The 21,041-nt window shown below is 32.1% G+C and overlaps 1 protein-coding gene across 1 annotated transcript; it reads right to left on the reverse strand.

The window, feature by feature from the left end:
* Positions 1 to 15,236: 15,236 nt before the first annotated feature.
* Positions 15,237 to 19,899, reverse strand: LOC105788559 (histone deacetylase 6). The gene is made up of 6 exons (XM_012615505.2): positions 19,230 to 19,899; positions 16,963 to 17,403; positions 16,730 to 16,872; positions 16,453 to 16,543; positions 16,200 to 16,342; positions 15,237 to 15,650 (listed from the first exon to the last, which is right to left on the reverse strand). Exons 1-6 carry the CDS (start codon positions 19,767 to 19,769, stop codon positions 15,593 to 15,595), a joined length of 1,416 nt encoding a protein of 471 aa, XP_012470959.1. The 5' UTR covers positions 19,770 to 19,899; the 3' UTR covers positions 15,237 to 15,592.
* Positions 19,900 to 21,041: the final 1,142 nt, after the last annotated feature.

Raw genomic sequence — 21,041 nt, forward strand, 5'->3', positions numbered from 1 at the left:
TTCAAATTATGATTTAAATGAAATGATTAAAGAAGGATTTTGATTATTAAAATAAAAATAATGAACATTCAAAATAAGAAAAGAGGAAAGGGAAATGATATTCGTCGTCGACGGTGGTGCTACGGCGACGACGGGGCCAACGATCTAGCAATAGAGGTAGCGGTTCGACGGAGGAGAAGGAATGAACAATGATTCAATCACTTTCTTAATGGAGAATAGAATAGAAAGACATAAAAGGAAAAAGAAAAAGAAATGAATTAGTGGTGGTGCATAGTGGTTGACACAGTGGAAGAGGGTAATGTTCAGAGAGAAAAAGGAGACGGGAGAGGTGACGGGCGGTAGTTCGGTAGTGAAGTATTGGTGGTGCACAACTAAGAATGGTGGAGGAAGAAGTGAAAGAAAATAAATAGGGGAAGGTTAAGAGCTAAACAAAAGAGAAAAATAGAGAAAATTGGGAGGAGAGGAGGGTGGTGCAGCAATGAGAGGAGGAGAATGGGAGGTTGGATGGAAAAAGTGGTCAACCTAATCTAGGTTCATTGTACCTTGCATAAGGAAAAATGGAAGAAAAAGGCAACAAAGGAGGACAATAGAGTGAAAAGGGGATCATGGTCTCCTCACTTAAGGCATGTTGACCAAAAGAAAAGGAAAGAATCTTCCTCCCCTTATGGCAAGCTAGGTTGGACAACAATACACATAGCACATGGGAAAAATTACAAAACAAATTTAATTAAAAGATGCTAATGAGGAGGCTTGAACCTAAGACCTTTAGGAAACTAACTAAGCACTTAACCACTTGACCACTCACTTGCTTGTTATCACTTTATCAAAACATATTTAAAAACATAAGATGACCTTTGTTAAGGGTTTAAAACAAATTTGTACCAAATAGAAATTAACAAGAGAGAAGGGATTCAAACTCATATCATCAAGGACAGCTCCACCACTACTCAATCATTGTAATTGATATTTATTATCAAATGTGTTAAAGTCATTTAAAAAAATTTAGATGTGACCATTCTCAGTTCATTAACCTAATTTCTACTAACCCGATTTTTGGGATATGACAAGTTTAGCCTGGACTGGTAACCTGATGTTGTTTTAAAGGTTTAGCACAGACGGGTAACCTGACATGTAATTTTCATATTGGGCAAGAAATCGTACGTGTCATTATAAATTTTTAGCTTGGATTGGTAACTTGACACGATTATATGTTTAGCTTGGACGAGCAACTAGTGTACCAGAGATACCTGTGTATCTGAGTCTGTTTACTAGAGTTCATCAGGCTAATTGGTTACTGAAAGATGATAAATTGAAATGAAATGATATGATACGATATGAGTTTGATGTTCAAATAGATAAATGTTGAATTGAGCATGAGCATAATATTGAAATAATGATTTCAAAATGAATTGAATTGATAGATAGTTGAATTATATGTTAAACTCACCTTGTTGATGTTATGTTTTGTTATGTCTAGCTAATGATGTCAAATTATGGTAGCATGTTGTATTAAATTGAAAGATAAAGTAATTTTTTGTTTAATTCATATGAACTTACTAAGCATGCTATATTCTTACCTCATTTGTTTTCCCTTTCCCTTGTAGATCAATACCTTGGGGAACACGTCAAGCTAGATCGTTTTGAAGCTCACACTATCTTATCATCAAATTGGTAGTTTTACAATCATTTGGTGTCATAGTTTGCGGCATGTGTACATAAGGTGTCTTGTGGTACAAACTAGTATGTAAATATGTTTACTTATGACAAGGTTGCTTTAACCTTTACTTATCATGTTGATTTTGTGACTTGAATCATACATTTTGATAAGCATGTATGTGTTTGATTATGCTAAAGGACATGATGAACTATATTATAGGCTTGGTATGTAAAATGGTATGGAATGAAGTTGAAATGATATGTTGAATGGAATGCTTGAGGAATATGTTGATGAATGGTTAGTTTGGTTTAAGATTTAAGCTTATAAACCATTAAGGTATACAATGTAAACATAGGTATGAAATGGTAATTTTCAATGTATTATAACATAGGTAGGATTGGCATTTGAATTGTTTTTGTTTTTGTTTTAGAATGGTTAAATGACTTGTTTTGATATGTTTTGGTGTATTTTGATTCATTTGAGTTTGGTATTCGGTGCACAAAATGGTAGATTTGATGGAAAGCTTGAAATAGGTACAAAATGGTTCATTTTTACCAAAAACAGAGTCCACGTCCTGACGAGCAACCTACCTATTTGCAACGTCAATCGACAGTGAGTCACGTCGCGACGTTAAGTGGCCTAAGGTCACGATGTGACAAACTATTTGGCAACGTCACTATGTGGAAGAGGTGGCATCACAATGTCGACCCTGAACTTTTAAAACTTTACAATTTGGTCATATTTCATACACGAGTTGATAAAAGAGCTTATGTGAGCTCGATTAAGACTCGAATTTGATTGTTTAACATGAAATGAGTATCATTAACATTGAATTACATATGTGTATGATCATTTTACTATCAATTGACTATAGTTGCTTCGACAATGAATGTAACATTCTGTAGCTCGGACCCGACGATCTGGTCAGACGAGAGGTGTTACAATTTTAAGTAACATTGATAGTAACAATTAGCAACAAAAATTAAGGGTGTTTGTACATAGCAAAGTAACTACCGATAGTACTTTAAAAGGATTATACGTACATCTAATTAATCTCCTCTTTTGTTAATCATATTAATATCATATTAATATAACTGCTAAATTTTATAATGCAATTATTCACTGGTGAGTTACTAAGTTCTTGGACACTTTTGCATTATCTTTCAACACTAGTCCTGAGTTTTTTTAAGGACATTGTTTGGGGCCTTAGATGATCCTAGGATAGTGGTCGGGGATTTTAATAAAACACTTTCAATATTGAAGTCTTTTACTCACCAAGCTCGACATGATTGTTCGATTCAAGCCTTACGTGATACTCTGGCTTTAAATGAGACTATTATTATCTTTGATTCCAAAGAAGAATGCAGCTTTGAGACTCTTTTAATCTCTCTTTGCAATGTGTTGTATAAGGTTGTCACAGAAGTGTTGAAAAAGTGTCTTCTTTCTCATATTTTTGAAGTTTGGAGTGTCTTTATTTTGGGGACGACTAATTATAAAGAATGCATTGATTACTTTTGAGATTTTAAATGTTATTCACTAAAGCAATCGAGGTTACAATGGAAAGATTGTGCTTAAATTGGACATGTCAAAAGCTTATAATCAAGTAAAATGGGAATACATTTTATTGGTTAGGAAGAAAATGGTTTTTCTTCTCTTTATATTGATTAGATTCAAAGTTATGTTTCTTATACTACCTTTCATATTAGGATTAATGGATAGCTCTCTGATTCTTTTAAAGCTAGTTGGGATTTAAGACAGAAGACCCTATTCCACCTTCTGTCTATTGTAAATGGCTTTATAGACTTTTCTAGAAGATTAAAGGCGATGGTTTGCAGAATGAGACGAGTCTGTAAAAATGCATCGAGATTTTTGAATTAAGAAAATTATTGATATTTTAGTTTTGTTCGCTAATTGAACAATAAAATATATAATAAATATTGATTCATTTTAAATAATTGCATTTTTAACTTATGAAGTAAAAATAAAAACAAAATACATTCAATTATTGTTTCAACCAAAATTAAACCAATTGTAAAAGAAACAAAAAAATAAAAGAACTACAATTCAAATCCATTTTCATTCTATAGTTTCTTATCACCCACCCAATTGTATCATGACTCCAGGTTTAAATTCATTATAGGAATCTAAGATGAGACTTGTAATTGTTAATTGAGGGTGGTCAATGTTTTCTTTTGTCATTGGTCAATGTGTTATTTTGTTTGTTTATTTTATGTTTGGTAAGATGTAATATCAATTTACCTTTATCCAAACTCACTTTATTTCAGTAATTAGAAGGTAATTAAATTATTGGTAAGTTTATATCTTAATTATTTATTTTAAAAAATTACAAAATAGTTATTAAACTGTTTGAAAGTTTTTATCTAAGTCACTGGACTTTTAAAATAATTCTTATTTATTTTTTCTACTTGCACCGCCTGCACTAATTGAAAGCTCTCATTTTCATTCTTTTAACAATTCAAATTTTTTTCATGAAATAACTTTGGATGTCACAAATCTACGAATCAAAATCCAAAAAACTTTCTTCTACAATCTCGATGTTCTTTTACTCATTGATGGGTACTAATCAAGTTTTTAAAGAAAAAAATTAATAGTCTAGTGACTTAAATAAAAACTTTCAAATAGTTCAATGACATAAATGAAAATTTTTAAAGTTGAATAATCATTTATAAAATTATTAATAGTTTAAAGAGTTTGGGCATATTTTAACCTTTAATTGGTTAAAAACTCCATCAGTATTCTCAAACATAGATTACGTGTTATATTTTAAAATTTCAGAAAAGTTTGAAAGATAGAGTTGGTTAAGCTTAGCCCATGAAAGCTAGGATTACAAGAGCTTTTACAATGGAAACAAAACATAATAAGTATGATTTGGTTGTAATATACACAATGTTTGAAACTTGAAGGGGACCGTTGAAGTAAAATCCTTTTGTTTGAAAATGGAAATAATCAAATTAAAATAAAAAAATTGGGATTGATTAATGTTATAATTACAGTTTTAACCATAGTTACAAAATTGGTTATTTGTGATTTGTCTCCATCAATCAAACCATATAAATTTTAAGATTTCTATTTTAATATTTAATTCAGGTATCACTCTTAATCTCCCATACCAACTACTCCATACTTTAATCAATGGATGAACAGTAAATTAATTTAATTAAAGATGTACTTTGTATTCATGGTTATTGTTGTTATCGATAAAAAATATTATAAAAATTAAGTTTTACAATAAATTTAACTATTATAATGAAATGTTTTTATAAAGATTACTGTAAGTATAAATCGACACCAACTACTTTGCTTAGAAATGTAAGTAAACTATACCATTAGTCCCTAATTTATAGGTAAATTTTCGTTTTGATCATTTAATTAAAAAAGTTCTAATTTAGTCATTGAACGGTTCAAAAGTTTTCATTTAAGTTACTGGACTATTAAAATCGATGCTATATGTCTTTCTCTATTCACACTGCCAACACCAATCAAAAGCTATATTTCCCCCTCTCTTCTGTAGTTCAGATTTTTTTCAATAAATAGCTTTAGACGTCATAAATCTGTAAACAAAAACTCAAATAGCTTTTTTCTTTAATCTCCGACACTGATTATTAAATCAAATTAGATCTAAGATATGTTCTTCTACTCGTCGATGGATACACTAATCCACCGTCCCGATTTTAACAATCCATTAACTTAAATGAAAACTTTAAAATAATTCAGTGATTAAAGTATAAATTTTTTTAATTAAATGACCAAAATAAAAATTTAACCATAATTTTCTCCTACAAATTTTAGTCCAGTCACTTTTTTTAATCCTCATTAAAGTAAAAACTAATCAATTGATGATTTTATATTTTATTCGCTTGGACGGTGAAAGAAAAATTATTCTAGGAAAAGAATCTCAAAATAGGAATTGTTGAGTGCACCGACAAGCTAGTGATTGATGATGATATTGGAGAATAGCTGTGGATATTTGACTGGACAGACCATCCGCTAATGTAGTTTGTCCATTATCTAACTCACCTTTGGGATTGAATTTGTTTACGTAGATATGGTATTATATAACGCTTTCATTTTCTGATTTCCTTCGTCTTCCCTTCCCTAAAATAATACTATAAACATTGATTGTGTCATTTTGAGGAGTCTTAGAACTCACCCCTACCTTTATTTGGCTTATTAAAAGAATATTATTATACTTAATTTAATTTTAAGTTTTTCATTATAATTTAAATTATGAGTATTTAAACTTCACTTTAAATTTATTAATTATATTTGAACTCTAAGTTGTGATTTATTGGTCGAGTGTTCATCTCCTTAAAGTTCAAATCATCTTTGCACCAAAAGAATTATTAGTTATATTTTAATTCCGTATGTTATTATTAGTTTGAACCATACATTTAATTATTTATTGGACGTTATTTTAAATGCACACTTGCATTCAAAGCATTTGATTTTTACAAAAATATGCATGTGATAAAATTACTAGTATAGATAATAGGGTAAACTACTAAAATAGTCACTTTTGTTTGACTCAGGTTACATTTTAGTCACTTATGTTTGAAATGTTACGTTTTAGTCACTTACGTTATCGTGTTGTAACATTTTAGTCACTGAGTCGTTAATTGTCGACAATGGTGTAATGGTAAGTTGATGTGGCACGTTAAATCATCATTTCAAACGAAAATTTTAAGTTAAATTCTACAATTGGTTCCTATATTTTTTTCATTTTCAACAATTTAAAAATTTTCTTTTATGTTCTTCTAACTTTTTTCTTCATTCTCTTATGCTCCTCCCTCTATTTTCCTCCCTTCTTCATTTCTTTTAACATAGTTTTTCTAAGCTTTCCATTTGTAACTAGTCCACAAGCTCGCCACTCGAAAAAATTAAATTGTTCAAAAAAATAAAACATAGAAAAACTACGTTGAAAGAAATGGAGAAGGGAGGAAAACAAAGGGAGAAGCATAAGAGAATGTAAAAGAAAGAAAGTTAAAAAAACATAAAAGAAAAAAAATTAAATTGCTCCAAACGAAAAAATATGAGGACCGATTGTATAAATTAACCTAGCATTTTTGTTTGAAATGATGATTTAACGTGCCACATCAGTTTACTGTTACACCGTTAATAGAAACTAACTGTTCAGTGACTAAAATGTTACAACGTGATAACATAAGTAACTAAAACGTAACATTTCAAACATAAGTGACTAAAATGTAACCTGAGCCAAACAAAAGTGATTATTTTGATAGTTTACCCTAGATAATATAGTTGTTTTTATTGAGTTGGTATCACAAATCAACTCAAAACTAAATTAGTCATTAAAATTATTTAAAACTCGTTTCTAAATAAAATAATAAATAAATGTTTTTTTTGTAATTTCTTATTTTTATTAAATGTTTAAATAAAATATCTAAAACACAAATGTCGAGAGATTAAACTATGATTGTTTTTATAAGTATGTTAGCGTTTTAACAATGATTCAATTGTTAAATAATTTTATATATATAATACTAAAATTTTCTTTCACCCATGTGATTATATGATAACATGTTAAATAAAATTTTTATTATGATAACATTTTAACGTGCTATAAAAAATGAAATACGATATGGAAAGCAATTGAAGTGCACTTAATATTATTGTTTAAAGTAATTTACTTATTTAAACTCCTTTTATTTATAATTTAAATTATTTTATTTTAATTTTGTATGTTATTATTAGTTTCAAATCATATATTTCATTATTTAGTAGATATTATTTTTGTTAATACTATTTATATTTATTCAGTTAATAATTGTATTTTGATGTTTACCTTAATGCAAAAAAAATTCAAGTAAATTAAAAATATTTTAAATATACATATATATAACATTTTATCAATATAATATAATTATCAAATTAATGTGTATGCTGATGATTATAATAGTAAATTATGTAACAAATTAGTTAAAATATTATCATATGATGAAGTATAGAAAGCATACTAATGAATGATTCACTATATTATTATATTTAGATGTTGAATTATTATCATGTCTATCAATAAAGCAAACTTTATTTGGACAAACAAGAGAGAGGAGGAGAAGCAAACAAAAGAGACAACGTGAATGTAGCTTTCAGCGCCCAAGTCACCAAAACATTTGCTCATTGGACCACTTCTTGACCCAAAAATCTCTTGCCTGTTTGCTCTTCTATTAAAACAAAGAACTTTTGATTTAGAGATATGCTTTAAAAGGGAGGATTGATGTATATTTTATTTTCTGAATTTAAAAATTTGTATTTAATATCTAAATTTAATTAATACTTGAATTTAGAAATTGCTAATTGTAGGCCCTCGATACATTTATTTATGGTTAATGTCAAAACAATGATGACGGTAAAATTAAATACTGTAATAATATTATAATATAAAAGAAAAACTAAACGCAATAAATGTGGATCCAAAAAGTGCATTGAGCCAATTCACCTAGTTAACTTTTATCTTTTTCTTCTCATTGTAGTGCACATGGAGGTCGGAACTAAGTGGTTGATTGCTCTCTCTCACACACAACACATGCTTGTTATGAGGGCTAAAGCCCTTTAATTTGAATTCTGGTGTCTATAAGCATCTTTGATTTTATATATATATATTATTTTCACTAAATTTAAGAAAATAAATTGTTTTGATTTTAATTTTCTATCATGAATATTAATTTTTCAACACAAAAGTGATAGTAATTTTAAAAATTAGGTAAATTATAATAAATGTTAGAATTCAATTTTAAAATTGTTAGGAATCAGCTTTAAGTAGCCATTACAAAATAAATAATTTAACAATTAATTTAAATCAAACTAATTAACCCTAATAAATATAAAAAACCCTTCACACTCCAACCTAAAAACTCAAAATTTCTAAACCTCAAATTTGTTATTGAGCAACAGCCTCATCGATGATACTATTAACTATTGATAACTTTATCTTTTTAAGTACAAAATGAACTTTTATTTTCTTTCTTGTATTTCACAGCAATTAGTGCATGTTTTCTCGATATACTCTTGTATTTTGTTTGCTTTTGTCACACATTCTCTGTTGGTTTTAGTTTTTTATTTTCTCTATTTTCACTTTCTTCTTTTTATGGTGTTTCTTTTGTCTTGACTTTTTTATATGAAAGCAAGACATACCAAATCTCATACTTGACAATTATGAGTCAAACATAATTATGAGTTTTTGTTTGATGGCATTTTCCTTACGAAGAATGTGGTTCAATTGTAAGTAATGAGGACAATGTTATTGGGAGGAGTCTCAAATATGGATTTGAGAAAGACGTGTTTTTTTTTCCCGCTTCTTCTATGATATGGATATCAATCAGGTTCTCTACAATAGCACTTGGATATTTAACAATCATTTTTTAATATTCCACCATCTTATTGAGGGCAAGGATCCACTACAAGTTTCATTTTTTTTTTTTTTGTGGATTTTTGAATTCAAATCCGTGATCTTTCAAATGGATTGATGTATGAGATTATGGCAAAACAGTTTGACAATTTCATTGGGAAGTTCATCTCTTATAATGCCAAAAAAGTCACTAGGGGTTACAGAAGTTTTATGAGGGTCTATGTCAGATTAGATGTCCGTGCTCTATTGAAGAGAAGAAAGAAGATTGTGGTTCCGCACAAATGGGAGGTATATGCACGTTTTCAATATGAATGACTAACATTATTTTGCTTCCTTTGTGGACGTATGGGACAATGAGAAAGGTGTTGTTGCATCCGGATTGTTCACGGCAAACAAGAGATGAAAATGGGGAGGGATATTATTCTCAAGTCAATGCTCAGATGGGCACAACTGGTGTCAGGCATTTGCTTGCAAGAGGAGGGAGATTTGGACCACCTCATTTTGAGGAAGATGATAAGGATAAGGTAACTACACCAAAGAAGTTTCAAAAGTCAAATTTTGATTTATCCTTAAATCTGGGCTTAAATTTAGCACAATCTTCAAAGATAAGATGGGGGAATAAGGCGAATTTTGAACCAAATTGTTTGGGCTTTGAAAGAATAGGCTTTAACTTTAATCAAAACTTGATGGATTTTGTGGATGATAAAAAAAGGCCAAATGTTAAAGGTTTTATTGGGGGTAGGCTTCTACCTCAACAATGATATATTGACGGCTCTGCTTTGTAGGCCATTCTTGTCCAATGAAACTCTTAAGTTGAAACGTCCATGGCTTGAGGAATCTACAAGTTGTTCGTCGCCTCTAGCACATGTTAAAGAATGTGCATCTCCATGTGGTGTTCTTTATGGAAAAAAGTTAGTTGCCCGAAGGATGGAGTAGATTTGTCGTAAATGCAGGTTCGTTAATAGATTCATTGTTGATGCAAATGGTTCCCGATGAGATTTGTAGCTAGGTTGGAAGCAAGATTGTTCTATAAGCTTACAGAGTTTTTGGTTTTTTTATATAAATAACCTAAAAATATTAATTAATTATGAAAATAGTTTGGAGGAAAAATTATATACGAAAATGACCCATTTTCTACAGTACCAATCGGTGTTGCCTGACCAACTGGCGGCACCCTCCATTTTCCCCCTAATCATGACCCAATCATTAGTGTTAAAAAAAAAGAATTTTTTTGTGTCGTCATTGTGCCAAGTGATACTCGTATATATTTTTCAAAATACCCATGAAAAATATGGGTATTCACGATGGAGAAAAAAAAAGAAAAAATTAATTTTTCTAATTGGTGTCGTCGGTGTGTCAGGCGACACCGATAAATTTAAGAAAAAATATTTTTTAATGGGTGTCGTTGGTCTGGCAAGCAACACTGGTCAATTTCTTTTTTAAAATTCTGTCAGTTAAAACTAAAATAAAAAATAATAATTTTTTGGGTGCCGCCTGACATAGTGGTGACACCAATTTATTTATTTTTTTAAATAGTTGTGAAGAAAAAATTGGAAAAAAAAATAAATTTAGTAGTGGTGTAGTCGACGTGTCAGGCGGCACCAGTGGTCCCGCAACACTATCAAGCGGCACCGTCCAGTATATATACCCCATCCCTGCTGCAAAATCTATATCTATTGAAGTTTTTGGTTTTTTTGTTGATTTTTTATTTTCTGTTAAAGAGAAGAAAAAAATTCTTTTTCTCCATCAAAGTAATATCCTTAACCTGATTGTCCAAAACCTGTGTCAAAGGTAGGGGCAAGAAGATTGATGGTGGGGGAAGTGACAATGAGGGTGGAAACAAGCTAAAACACGACCTGGGACAACAACGATTGTAATTATTAAAGTGGCGCATGAAAGGAAGGGTAGAGTGAGAAAAAAACACAGAGAAAAAAAGAAAAAGAAAATATGGGGAGCCCATGATGGCCACCGTGTCATGTGGTTATGTCAACTATAGTTAATATCATTATCATACAAGTTAAAATGATTGTGGAGATCATCATATTTCGATCAATTATTCATGTAACTAGAATTATGATAACTATAAAAAAAAAATTCAATTCACTCAAAACAAAATGATAACTGTTAAGCTCAAAAAATTTATTTTCACTATCAAAATATATAGAATAACGGTTCTAACTACAATCTCTAATTAAAAAGGAGTCATCAAAAATGAAATTCTGAATGTGTTTGATGTCAACTAAATGATCAACATTACTGTAATAACTAGAATTGTCACTCCAATCATGTTTTATTCGTATCATGTGACACCTATTAAAAATATATTTTCTTTCTCAGTTTATTTTTGGCTTGCGAACAACTATTCTGATTCGAAATCTGCCATCAACCAGTGAAAATGTATCATATCAGGATACTCAGGGAACTCAGATGCATGCGCCGTATAAGGATCTACACTCAATATGTGGGCCCCAGGGTCATTGTGCATGACAATGCTACGACTAAGGTTCTCGACCGAAGGGGCGTGTACATTTTCACCCTCGTCTGCGCCTTCATCGTCGATATCATCCAGGACCTCATCTAGATCAGGGTCACTAAAATCTTCACCCTCTAATCAGAATGACCATCATTATTTGGTCTTCTTCACTATTTGCATCGGCAGCAATCACCACCGAATGTATCTATAAACGAGGATCCGAATCAGGGTTGTTATACGCAGTCAAACTATGGTGTAGATTTCCAGCCATTGTCGATGTCCCTACATAATCGCATTGTTCCAACATTCAAATAAAAGTCAAATTTGTGTACAGACGATTGCCTATCAACAAACGCTCTCAAAACCTCTGTACACGGGTCTTCAACTATATATTGTTGACTTAATGAAATGACATTTTAAACGGGCTCCACATCTGCTGACTTAGCAAACAACTAAATTGGTTTAATGTTCACGCTCCCAGTTGAGCAATAAAGTGCAATCATTATCTCCACGCCTTCATCATCTACAAGTTTCATCTCGAAAAATTTGATAAGATTTGACGACATTGAAAATTTGCAAAATAGTCTCAACATCCTCCTCCCACAACGTCGAGCTATTTTTGCACTAGTCTTTCATTTCATATCTTTGACTTTTACATTCTTATTAAACTTCATTCCTATTTATTTGCGATATTCAAATATACAATCAACTATTGTTTGTAAAATTACTCCCTCGAAATAAACGTATACGAAGAATTTGTTATTTATCTTCGATACAATATCTATAAAATAAATAAATAATTAGCTTTTATTTAAAAAACAATACCTCCTATTAAAAATATAATTACATACAAATAATTATTAACTAACATTATAAACTCGAGCTTGATTTTTAAAATTTAAAACAAAATCTTCCTTTTTCTTTTCTTTCTTTTCTCCCTCCTACTAAACACAATTTTTTCCTTCTTTCTCTTTTAACTAGATACCAAAAACTTTAATAAAAACTAAAACATTCAACAAATAGAGTTTTTTTGGCTAGGATAGGGTTATATATTTTGGATGGTGTCGTCTAACATGTCGACGATACTACTAATAATTTTTTTCCAGTCTCTTTTTCCCCTTCACAACTATTTTTTTCAAAAAAAAAAGAAAAACCATTGGTGCTGCTTGACGCACCGACAACACCTATTAAAATTTTTTTCTAACAATCTGCCACCGGTGCCACTTGACACACCGGTGGCACTAATTAAAAAAATTATTTTTTCCTTTTCTTTCACTGACAAAATTTAAAAAAAAAATGGACCAGGCAGCACCCTTTAAAAAAATATTTTTCCCTTTTTTCGTCCACCGTGAATACCCATATTTTTCATGGGTATTTTGAAAAATACATACGGGTGCTGCATGACATGGTGACGGAACCATTTTTTGTTAAAACTGATGATTGGGTCAAGATTAGGGGAAAAAAGGGGTGATTTTGTCGGTTGGTCAGGCGGCATCAACTTGTACTATAGCAAACAAGTCATTTTCGTTAATAATTTTTCCTCCAAGTTATTTTCGTAATTAATTAATATTTTTGGGTTATTTATATAAAAAGGCCGGAGTTTTTTAAACCCGCATGCAAAATTTGAGTTTTCATATGATGTTGAAGGTAGCAAATGGCGTTTTACATGATTCTATGAGGCACCAGATAAAGATTTCGTTCAAAATCTTGTCCGTTATTGAAGCAGTTGTGACAGATCAATCATTACCATTAGGGGTATTCATTCAGTTGGTTCGGATTTTTTATGCCAAGAATTGAATAAACCGACTAAACCAATAAAACCGAATAAATTGAGTCGATTATAGTGCTAAAATCGAATAAATTGAATTGAAAAAGTTTAATTTGGTTCGATCAATTTATTCATTTTTTGCCATTTTAATATTTATTTTTATTTTATCTTATTTTTAGTGAATTTATACAAAATTACTAATAAATAATCATACGACCCTCAATTTGGTTAATTCATACTTTTTGATAAAATAAAATATCACAATTCAAATTTGTGCCAATGTCTAATAAAATTTCAATTACCGTTCTATATAAATTAACATAGATGACAATTCATACTTAATTTAATTTTAATCTAACAATATATATACATATTTTTTTATTAAACATGAGTTATTAGATTATATTACCCATAAAGTTTACTCATAAGAGTGCCAGTTTTTTAATCATTGTAATTTTTACTGTTTCTTACTTTTGAGTTTATGGTGCAATTTAAACTTTTATAATTTATTTTCTTTTGTTAACAAATATATATTTTTATTTGTTCAATTGAGTATTTATTTGGGTTTTTTTTAAATTTAGTTGGGTTGGATTTTATGTGTATTGAGTATTTAGATATTTATTTGGTTTTGTTAACAAATGAATTTTAGGTTTAATAATAAAATATTTATTCGGTTTGAGATATTAAAATAAAAATTGACCGAATATATTAATTAAACCGAACATGAGACTTATTAAACTTAAAACTTGAATAAAGTAATTTATTTCGATTAATTTGATTCGATTCATTTTAGTTTAATTGATTTAAGACCTCTAATTATCATGGATGATAACAAAAAAATTAATCATGAGATTACTTTTTCCTTTGATAAGAAAGGTAGTTGAGCTCACGAGGAAAGATGGGTGGAGGTGTTTCAGGTGACACTAACTGATTGTGATCTTCATAATTTGAGTTTTACGGATCAATGGTTTATTTAAGAGCAAGGGGACCATCAAAAACAAACTTTAAGAAAAAACTTTATCGATGGATTACCAACTCGAGTTGGTTATGTGGTTAAGCATTCGACCTCATGCTCATTTTAATAATTCATTATGGGCGGGGCTGTGGTGATTTAAGATAGCAATTTTGTTTTGAAATGAGTTGGTCATTAGACAGTTCCTGTGAAGCGAAAATTGGACGGTTGTAGGATGGTAGTACAAGGCATTTGCCTACTCGTCTTAAAATTTTGATTATATATTTTTTAATTTCAAAATAATAATTATATAGAAAAACATAAAACTAATAATAATAAAATAATTTAAAATGAAGATGTTTAGACGATTCTTTTTCTACTTCATTCTTGATGTGAAAAATTATATATATTTTTAAAGATTATTTTTACTTTTATGCCCACCACGTGTCATAATAGGAGGCGACCGCGTGTCTCTGTGTGATTGACTATCAATACCATATCAACACAAGCTAACATTGTTAATGCAAAAGATAATGAAAATGTGTGATGAAATACAAATTCAAGTACTAAGTTGACAACTTTTAATAAAAATACTCATGATTTTAATGACTAGATTGATATTTTAAAATAAAAAAATTTAACTTTTTAAGTAGAAATAAAACATATATTAACACATTTGAATATTGTATCAAGATGTAAAAGGAATTTACTTTTATTGGGCATTACTAATTTTAAAGAATTGGTTTTATTGACTTAGCAATTAGTACCAAAATATGAGGAATAATTATCTCCAAAGAATTATTTTTATCATGATAGCAATCAGCACAAAAATATAAGAACAAGTTTGTTTTTCTAGCATAAATATGTAAACCATATTTACATTTTTATTGAATATTTTATAATTAAAATTTTAATTTCTTTATAGATGGTTATTACCAAAATAAATAAAATTATGATATGACCAACTAAAATGTGCATCATATAAAATAAATAAATAAATAAAATTAACCTATGCATGGAGCATAATATTAAACTTGATTCAAGGCAGCGATTCTGTTCAATTTCAGTTACTCATCACCAGAGACTATAAGGTAAATAATTAATAAAATGTTTAGGGCAAAATAAAACCAGCTTTACTTGATGTATCAAAAGCCATTTAGTCTTATATTGATACTCTACTGCCATTGTATCCATTGCATCTTTGATTCTTCTGACACATTGTGCCAAACAAGAGGGACCTAAATTACCTAACTTTCCTACCCTAATGGATCAAAGAATTGCTTGCTAGTAACGTCAAAAAATGCCAACTTCAAATTATACAGACACCAAGATGAAGTACAACCAATCCTTAACTGTCAAGGTGCCGGTGGTTGTTCTTCTGCTTTCACTTCTTTCAAATCTTGTGATACCTCCCTGAAAAATTACAACATTTATTAGCTCCTACAACAAGCTAAGCATTACAGTTAACAAGGCTCTTCAATATATGTTGTTATCAATCCAAAAGCATGTAAAACGCAGTTTAAATGTATGATGTGCAAAAACTAAGAGCCCTCTTTACCCTTGTTCCAACCAGGCCCATGCCACACAAGCCCCAAACTTGAATCCGCTGAGATAGTACAGATGCTCACACATAAAGCAAGAGGGCTTTCTTTTGATGAACCATTTACAAGGAAACCGATGAAGCAAGGAATGAAAGGAACTACTTAAGTACTATACGTATTAGATTTGCCAAACCCAGAACTTCATCTTCCCTAACCAACTACTTAAGATGCTAAAATATTAGAGATCAACTGAAATGACAATCAAGCAAAAAGCACAGGTTGCCTATTAACAATGGAATGTCACCTCATGAAATAGAGATGGTAAAAGAGTACTGTACATATAACCATTTACCTTTGACTGCGGTTAATGAATTAAATCTTGGACAAGAAATAGTAAAATCTATAAGATACAAACCCGTACCTCATATCAGCATCTGTTGTTAGTTGTATTACATCAGAATTGGAGAATCTGCGTAGAGGTTTCTCATCCTCTTCAGGATCTGACTCATAATCATCCCCATTCCATATGCGAGGTTTTGGTCTTTCATCCATGTCCTCCTCGGCCTACAGCCAAAAAAGAATCTTTCATGTAAGATAAAAAAAAACAGAAAGAGAATTTGTTACAAATAATATATAGAAAAATAGTTAAAAGTAATTTGTTGTTGGCTACAAACCTCCTCGGGCGGTTGGATGGTGGATGGTGTTGTTTGAAAAGGTACACTGGGTGCATGAGATAATCTAGAAAGCTGCTCTAATAGCATGTTCCTGAAAAAGAGGTACACCAAATTAAAATTTGATTAGAATATGGTCACAAGAGTGAGCAAAGGTTTGTGGCCATACTAAAAGCGAAGATAGAAAACTATACACCACATTTGAAATATTACTTGATAAGCAAGCACAAAGTTTAGTTAATCCATTCGTTAATTTTTTTTTTTTTATGTATGAGCTTACCTTATCTTCTCCATATCTCTAGGTGCATTCAGGTTCTCCATGCTGCCCACTTCAACATGAAGTGTATAATCTGGACCGAAATACTCATAATATTCATTATAAGGCAGCTTATTATCAGGCTCAACCCCAACTGCAACAGCTGTCTGAAATGAAGCAGAAGAAGCAATTTAGAGGGAGAAAATTTCATCAGCAATAATATTTACAACATTTTGCTAGAATTGTAAGAGAGAGACCTCATAGCACCAACATCTGGCAACATTGCGGATAGTATACCCTCCTCCACCCAAGACCATTAGGGGAACATTGAAAGATCTAAGAAAGCGAAGACAATCAGCATGGCCCTTCACAGACAAGTTGAAGCAACCCAATCTGTCACCAGACAATGAATCTGCTCCACATTGAAGAACAACTGCATCTGGCTGATACACTTCCATGACCTTTTGGATGATAGGGCGAAATAGACCCCGAAAACTCTCATCATCCATCCCATCATTCAAGGGAACATTCAAGGCATAGTATTTGCCATTACCCACCCCAACATCCCTGATGTGTCCAGTCCCTGGGAAGAAATCCCCAAATTTATGGAAAGACACAGTCATAACTCTGTCAGTGGTGTAAAACGCCTCTTCTACACCATCACCGTGATGAACATCAATATCTACATACAGCACACGCTGCACAAGGACATTGAACTCAGGTATTTAAATGTAAGTCCATTAAGAACATCATCATAACTCTTGGCATTCATGGAAATTTAACATGAGAATAAGTTACAAAGATCTGCCTTCTAGTTGAAGCACTCCTTTGGATCAAGTGGGAAAGAGATGACTCAAATAAGAAGTTACAGTTCTTGAGCTTGCATAATATGTTCTTTAAATGAATTGAGCAGTAAGACAAGAACAACAGTATAATCACAGAATGGAACAATAAAACACAGTATTAAGAATTTGCATTCAGCAAGACATAGAAGCTTTTGCCTTTGCAATCCCATCATAATTCAGCTATTATTTCAGAGAGAAGTACCAATATTCCCTTAAGAAGTAACAACTCTACAGATAACTCAAAAAGAAAGTCAACTGCCAAAATCATAGTGAAAACCTGGGTTACTTCCAGGAAAACATGTCAGTATGCAAAGTCAAATAATAAATACCAATAAACTAAATCAAATATTGCATAGATACAAGTTTCTCCCTTGAACCATGCATCCTACTCTTTCATTTAGGTCAATTTGACAATCATGCAATTATTATTGTCATTTTCACTTGAAATTAACAGAACCAGTCATGTGTGAGCATGTGACAAAGATTTAAGCCAAACTGACAAAAATTTTAATGTCTCAATTAAATTTAGGCTAAATTGGTAAAATAAAATAAACATAGCATGGAGATTAAATTTACTGGAATTTATAACTTGAGGGCCAAATTGATCCAAATAAAATAAAATAAGTCAAAATGATTCAATTTGTAAGGTTCAAGGGCCAAATTTGAATTTATGCCACCTCACCTGTATAACCACCCGATGACTTATAGAGGTGGAAGGAATCCTAGTTAAAGGAACTTATTTCTAACCAGAAGGGTAGGAAAAAGTTGTTGCATAAACTGTAAGGTGATACCAGGGGTGAATGTAGCCATGCAACATCGACTTCTAGTTTTGGATGTTCATTTCAGAAAGACATAAAAGAACGTGAGACATATCCTAGATCCTAGAATCAAATGGTGGAGCAAAAGGGGGTCACACGAGCATCCTGGACACAGGTATGGTGGCCTTTGACATATGCCTTTTGTGATGAAGCACTGGATACGTATTCTGTCTCCTATCCTATCAATGAAGAGTTGGACATAGGTATGGTAGCCTTTGAAGAGTCCACGTACCAAAGCATAATAGAAAAAAATTAAACAGACAGTTGATATTAACCATATGATCAAGACCGGGTGAATTAGGTCAAGTGAGAAATAAGTTATGTGTGATTGTAAAGTACCTTTGAATTTGATGTTGTTCTCTAGGATGGCTGTCAAACCTATTTTTCTTTATCGTACTAAATGTTCAGCTAACAAGAAGTAACAGATAAAAGATGTGTAACCGTGTTGTGAATGCTAAAATGGATGTATGATAGGATTGGGAAGTACAAGGTTAGGAATGAGGATATTCATCTCCAAGATAACATAGCTCCCATATAGGATGCTCCTTCAAAGTAAGATGGAGAAATTGGTTTATGGTCGTTTAAAGTAAATGATTAAAGGGGAGACAAAAGAATATATAGTTGAAGATGATAAATAATGAAATGAAACTATTATGAGGAAGATCCATTTACTCGATGTAAAAAGTTCTTTTTTCCCCAAATATATCGGGATTAATGTCTGTTGGTTATGTTTGGTTTAGACATTTTTCTAACTATCCAATAGCATACTAATAAGGTTTTGTTCTTTTTCAAGGAAGCTGAGTAACCCTAAACTAAACCAGGAACATTAGCTACTTCATTAAGAAAAGAAAATCATATTACCCTGTGATATTTCAGGAGCTCGAGAATCCCAAGCACGATATCATTAACATAGCAAAACCCAGAAGCCTCGCTTTTCTTAGCATGATGCAATCCACCAGCCCAATTGATAGCGATGTCGGCATCCCCTCTATTCAACTTAACGGCGGCACCAATGGAGCCACCAGCGGAGGCCTGGCAGAAACCAAAAAGCCCATCGAACACGGGGCAATCCTCTCCGACATTGAAACGCTTCAAATGGCGAGAATAAGTGGGGTCGGAGATGGAATCGGGGGTGACGGCGTTGAGGAAGTCCACATACTCTTCGGTGTGAAAGCGACGGATGTCGTCGGGACCGGCGGGGAAAGGACGGTTAATCTCCATCCGACGGTGGAGAGAATAATGGACGATGAGATTGTGTGCCATACGAATCCGGTGGGGTTTCATCGGGTGACCCTGACCGTAATAGTAGTCGCCGATCGTTGGCTCGTAGAAGTATGTCACACGCCGCTTCTTCCCATCGGGACCCGACCGTAATGATGCGCCTCCAGCAGAGTCTTCCATGGTCCAAGCCTAAAGTTCTTAGTGACGAGAGCAGCCTAATGAGAAAGAAAATCCTAAAATCGACGATTTTTGATGTCGGTCTTTTGAAATTAAAATGTTAGGGAATGCACCAACTACTGCTCAAAATTTGTTTTTTTTTTGTTAAATATTTTATTATTAGTTTGGGAAATTATGCTTATTTATATGTATATGCCGTTTTTATTTTTAAATAAAGGTTTTAGGCTTTTTTTTATTGGGGAAATTAGAGCTTTTAATAGGTTTAGGTTTAGGGTGTTAGGGTTTAAGGTTTTTAAGGGTTTTAAGGTTTTCGATTGGAATTGCGAAATTTTATAGGTAGTTTTGAGGAGTTGAATGTGATAACGTGCTTTATAATACATATATTTCATATGTTATGGTGGGATAGGACCATCACCTCATAAACTCATCTTGGGGAAATCAAGGTTTTGGGGTGACCGTGCTTAATAAGATCAAGGGTAGAAGTCTCGGTGGAGGTCCCAATCGGTGATCGTGATGAGGTCACAGGTTCGAGTATAACCGGGGGCTAGTTGACAATCGTTACGCGGACACGAGTTCAAGCTTTTTGGATACCCCGCAAATGATGCCTTATATATATCATACATAAGATTAAAGCCATAAACATAAGGAAAAATAGAGGGATTTCTGGTGTAATCGATATAATTTTTTTTCTATTTCCAAGCAGCTCGTATATTTAACCTTTCATTATTATCCGAAGACTGACACCGAGGTGGAGACAAGAGGACTCTCAGGAGGAGATCGGATGTTTTGATAGAAGTAGAGGTCAAACTCGAGTCGACGCGACAACAATTGTAGTTATTAATGGATTGTTTAAAAATGACAACTGTCATCGGCCCGAAAAGAGCATCATCTTTACTCTACCAAAATAATCGCTCCCTTCTTGAGAGTCCTCCTGTGTCCATGACGGTGTTGGCCATCGGATAAGAAGGAAGGTTAAAGGTACTGATTGCCTGGAAATAGAGAAAAAAAATTACACCAATTATAGTGGGAAGCCCCATAGTTTTTCCCTATGATTATGCCCTAAAACTTCTGTATGTTATTTATGAGGCAACATTTTTGGGTATTCGAAAAGTTTGCACTCATGGTCGCGTAATGGTCATCAACAAGCTCCCCCGTTATACCCCAATCCATGACTACATAATGGCCATTGATTGAGACCTCCACGTAGACTTCCACCCATGACCGTACAAAGTAAAATCACCTTAGAACCCGACTTCCCTAGGGCAGACATCGAAG

Source organism: Gossypium raimondii, chromosome 2 (genome assembly GCF_025698545.1).
Source record: "Gossypium raimondii isolate GPD5lz chromosome 2, ASM2569854v1, whole genome shotgun sequence".
In the NCBI taxonomy this organism is placed as follows: domain Eukaryota; kingdom Viridiplantae; phylum Streptophyta; class Magnoliopsida; order Malvales; family Malvaceae; genus Gossypium; species Gossypium raimondii.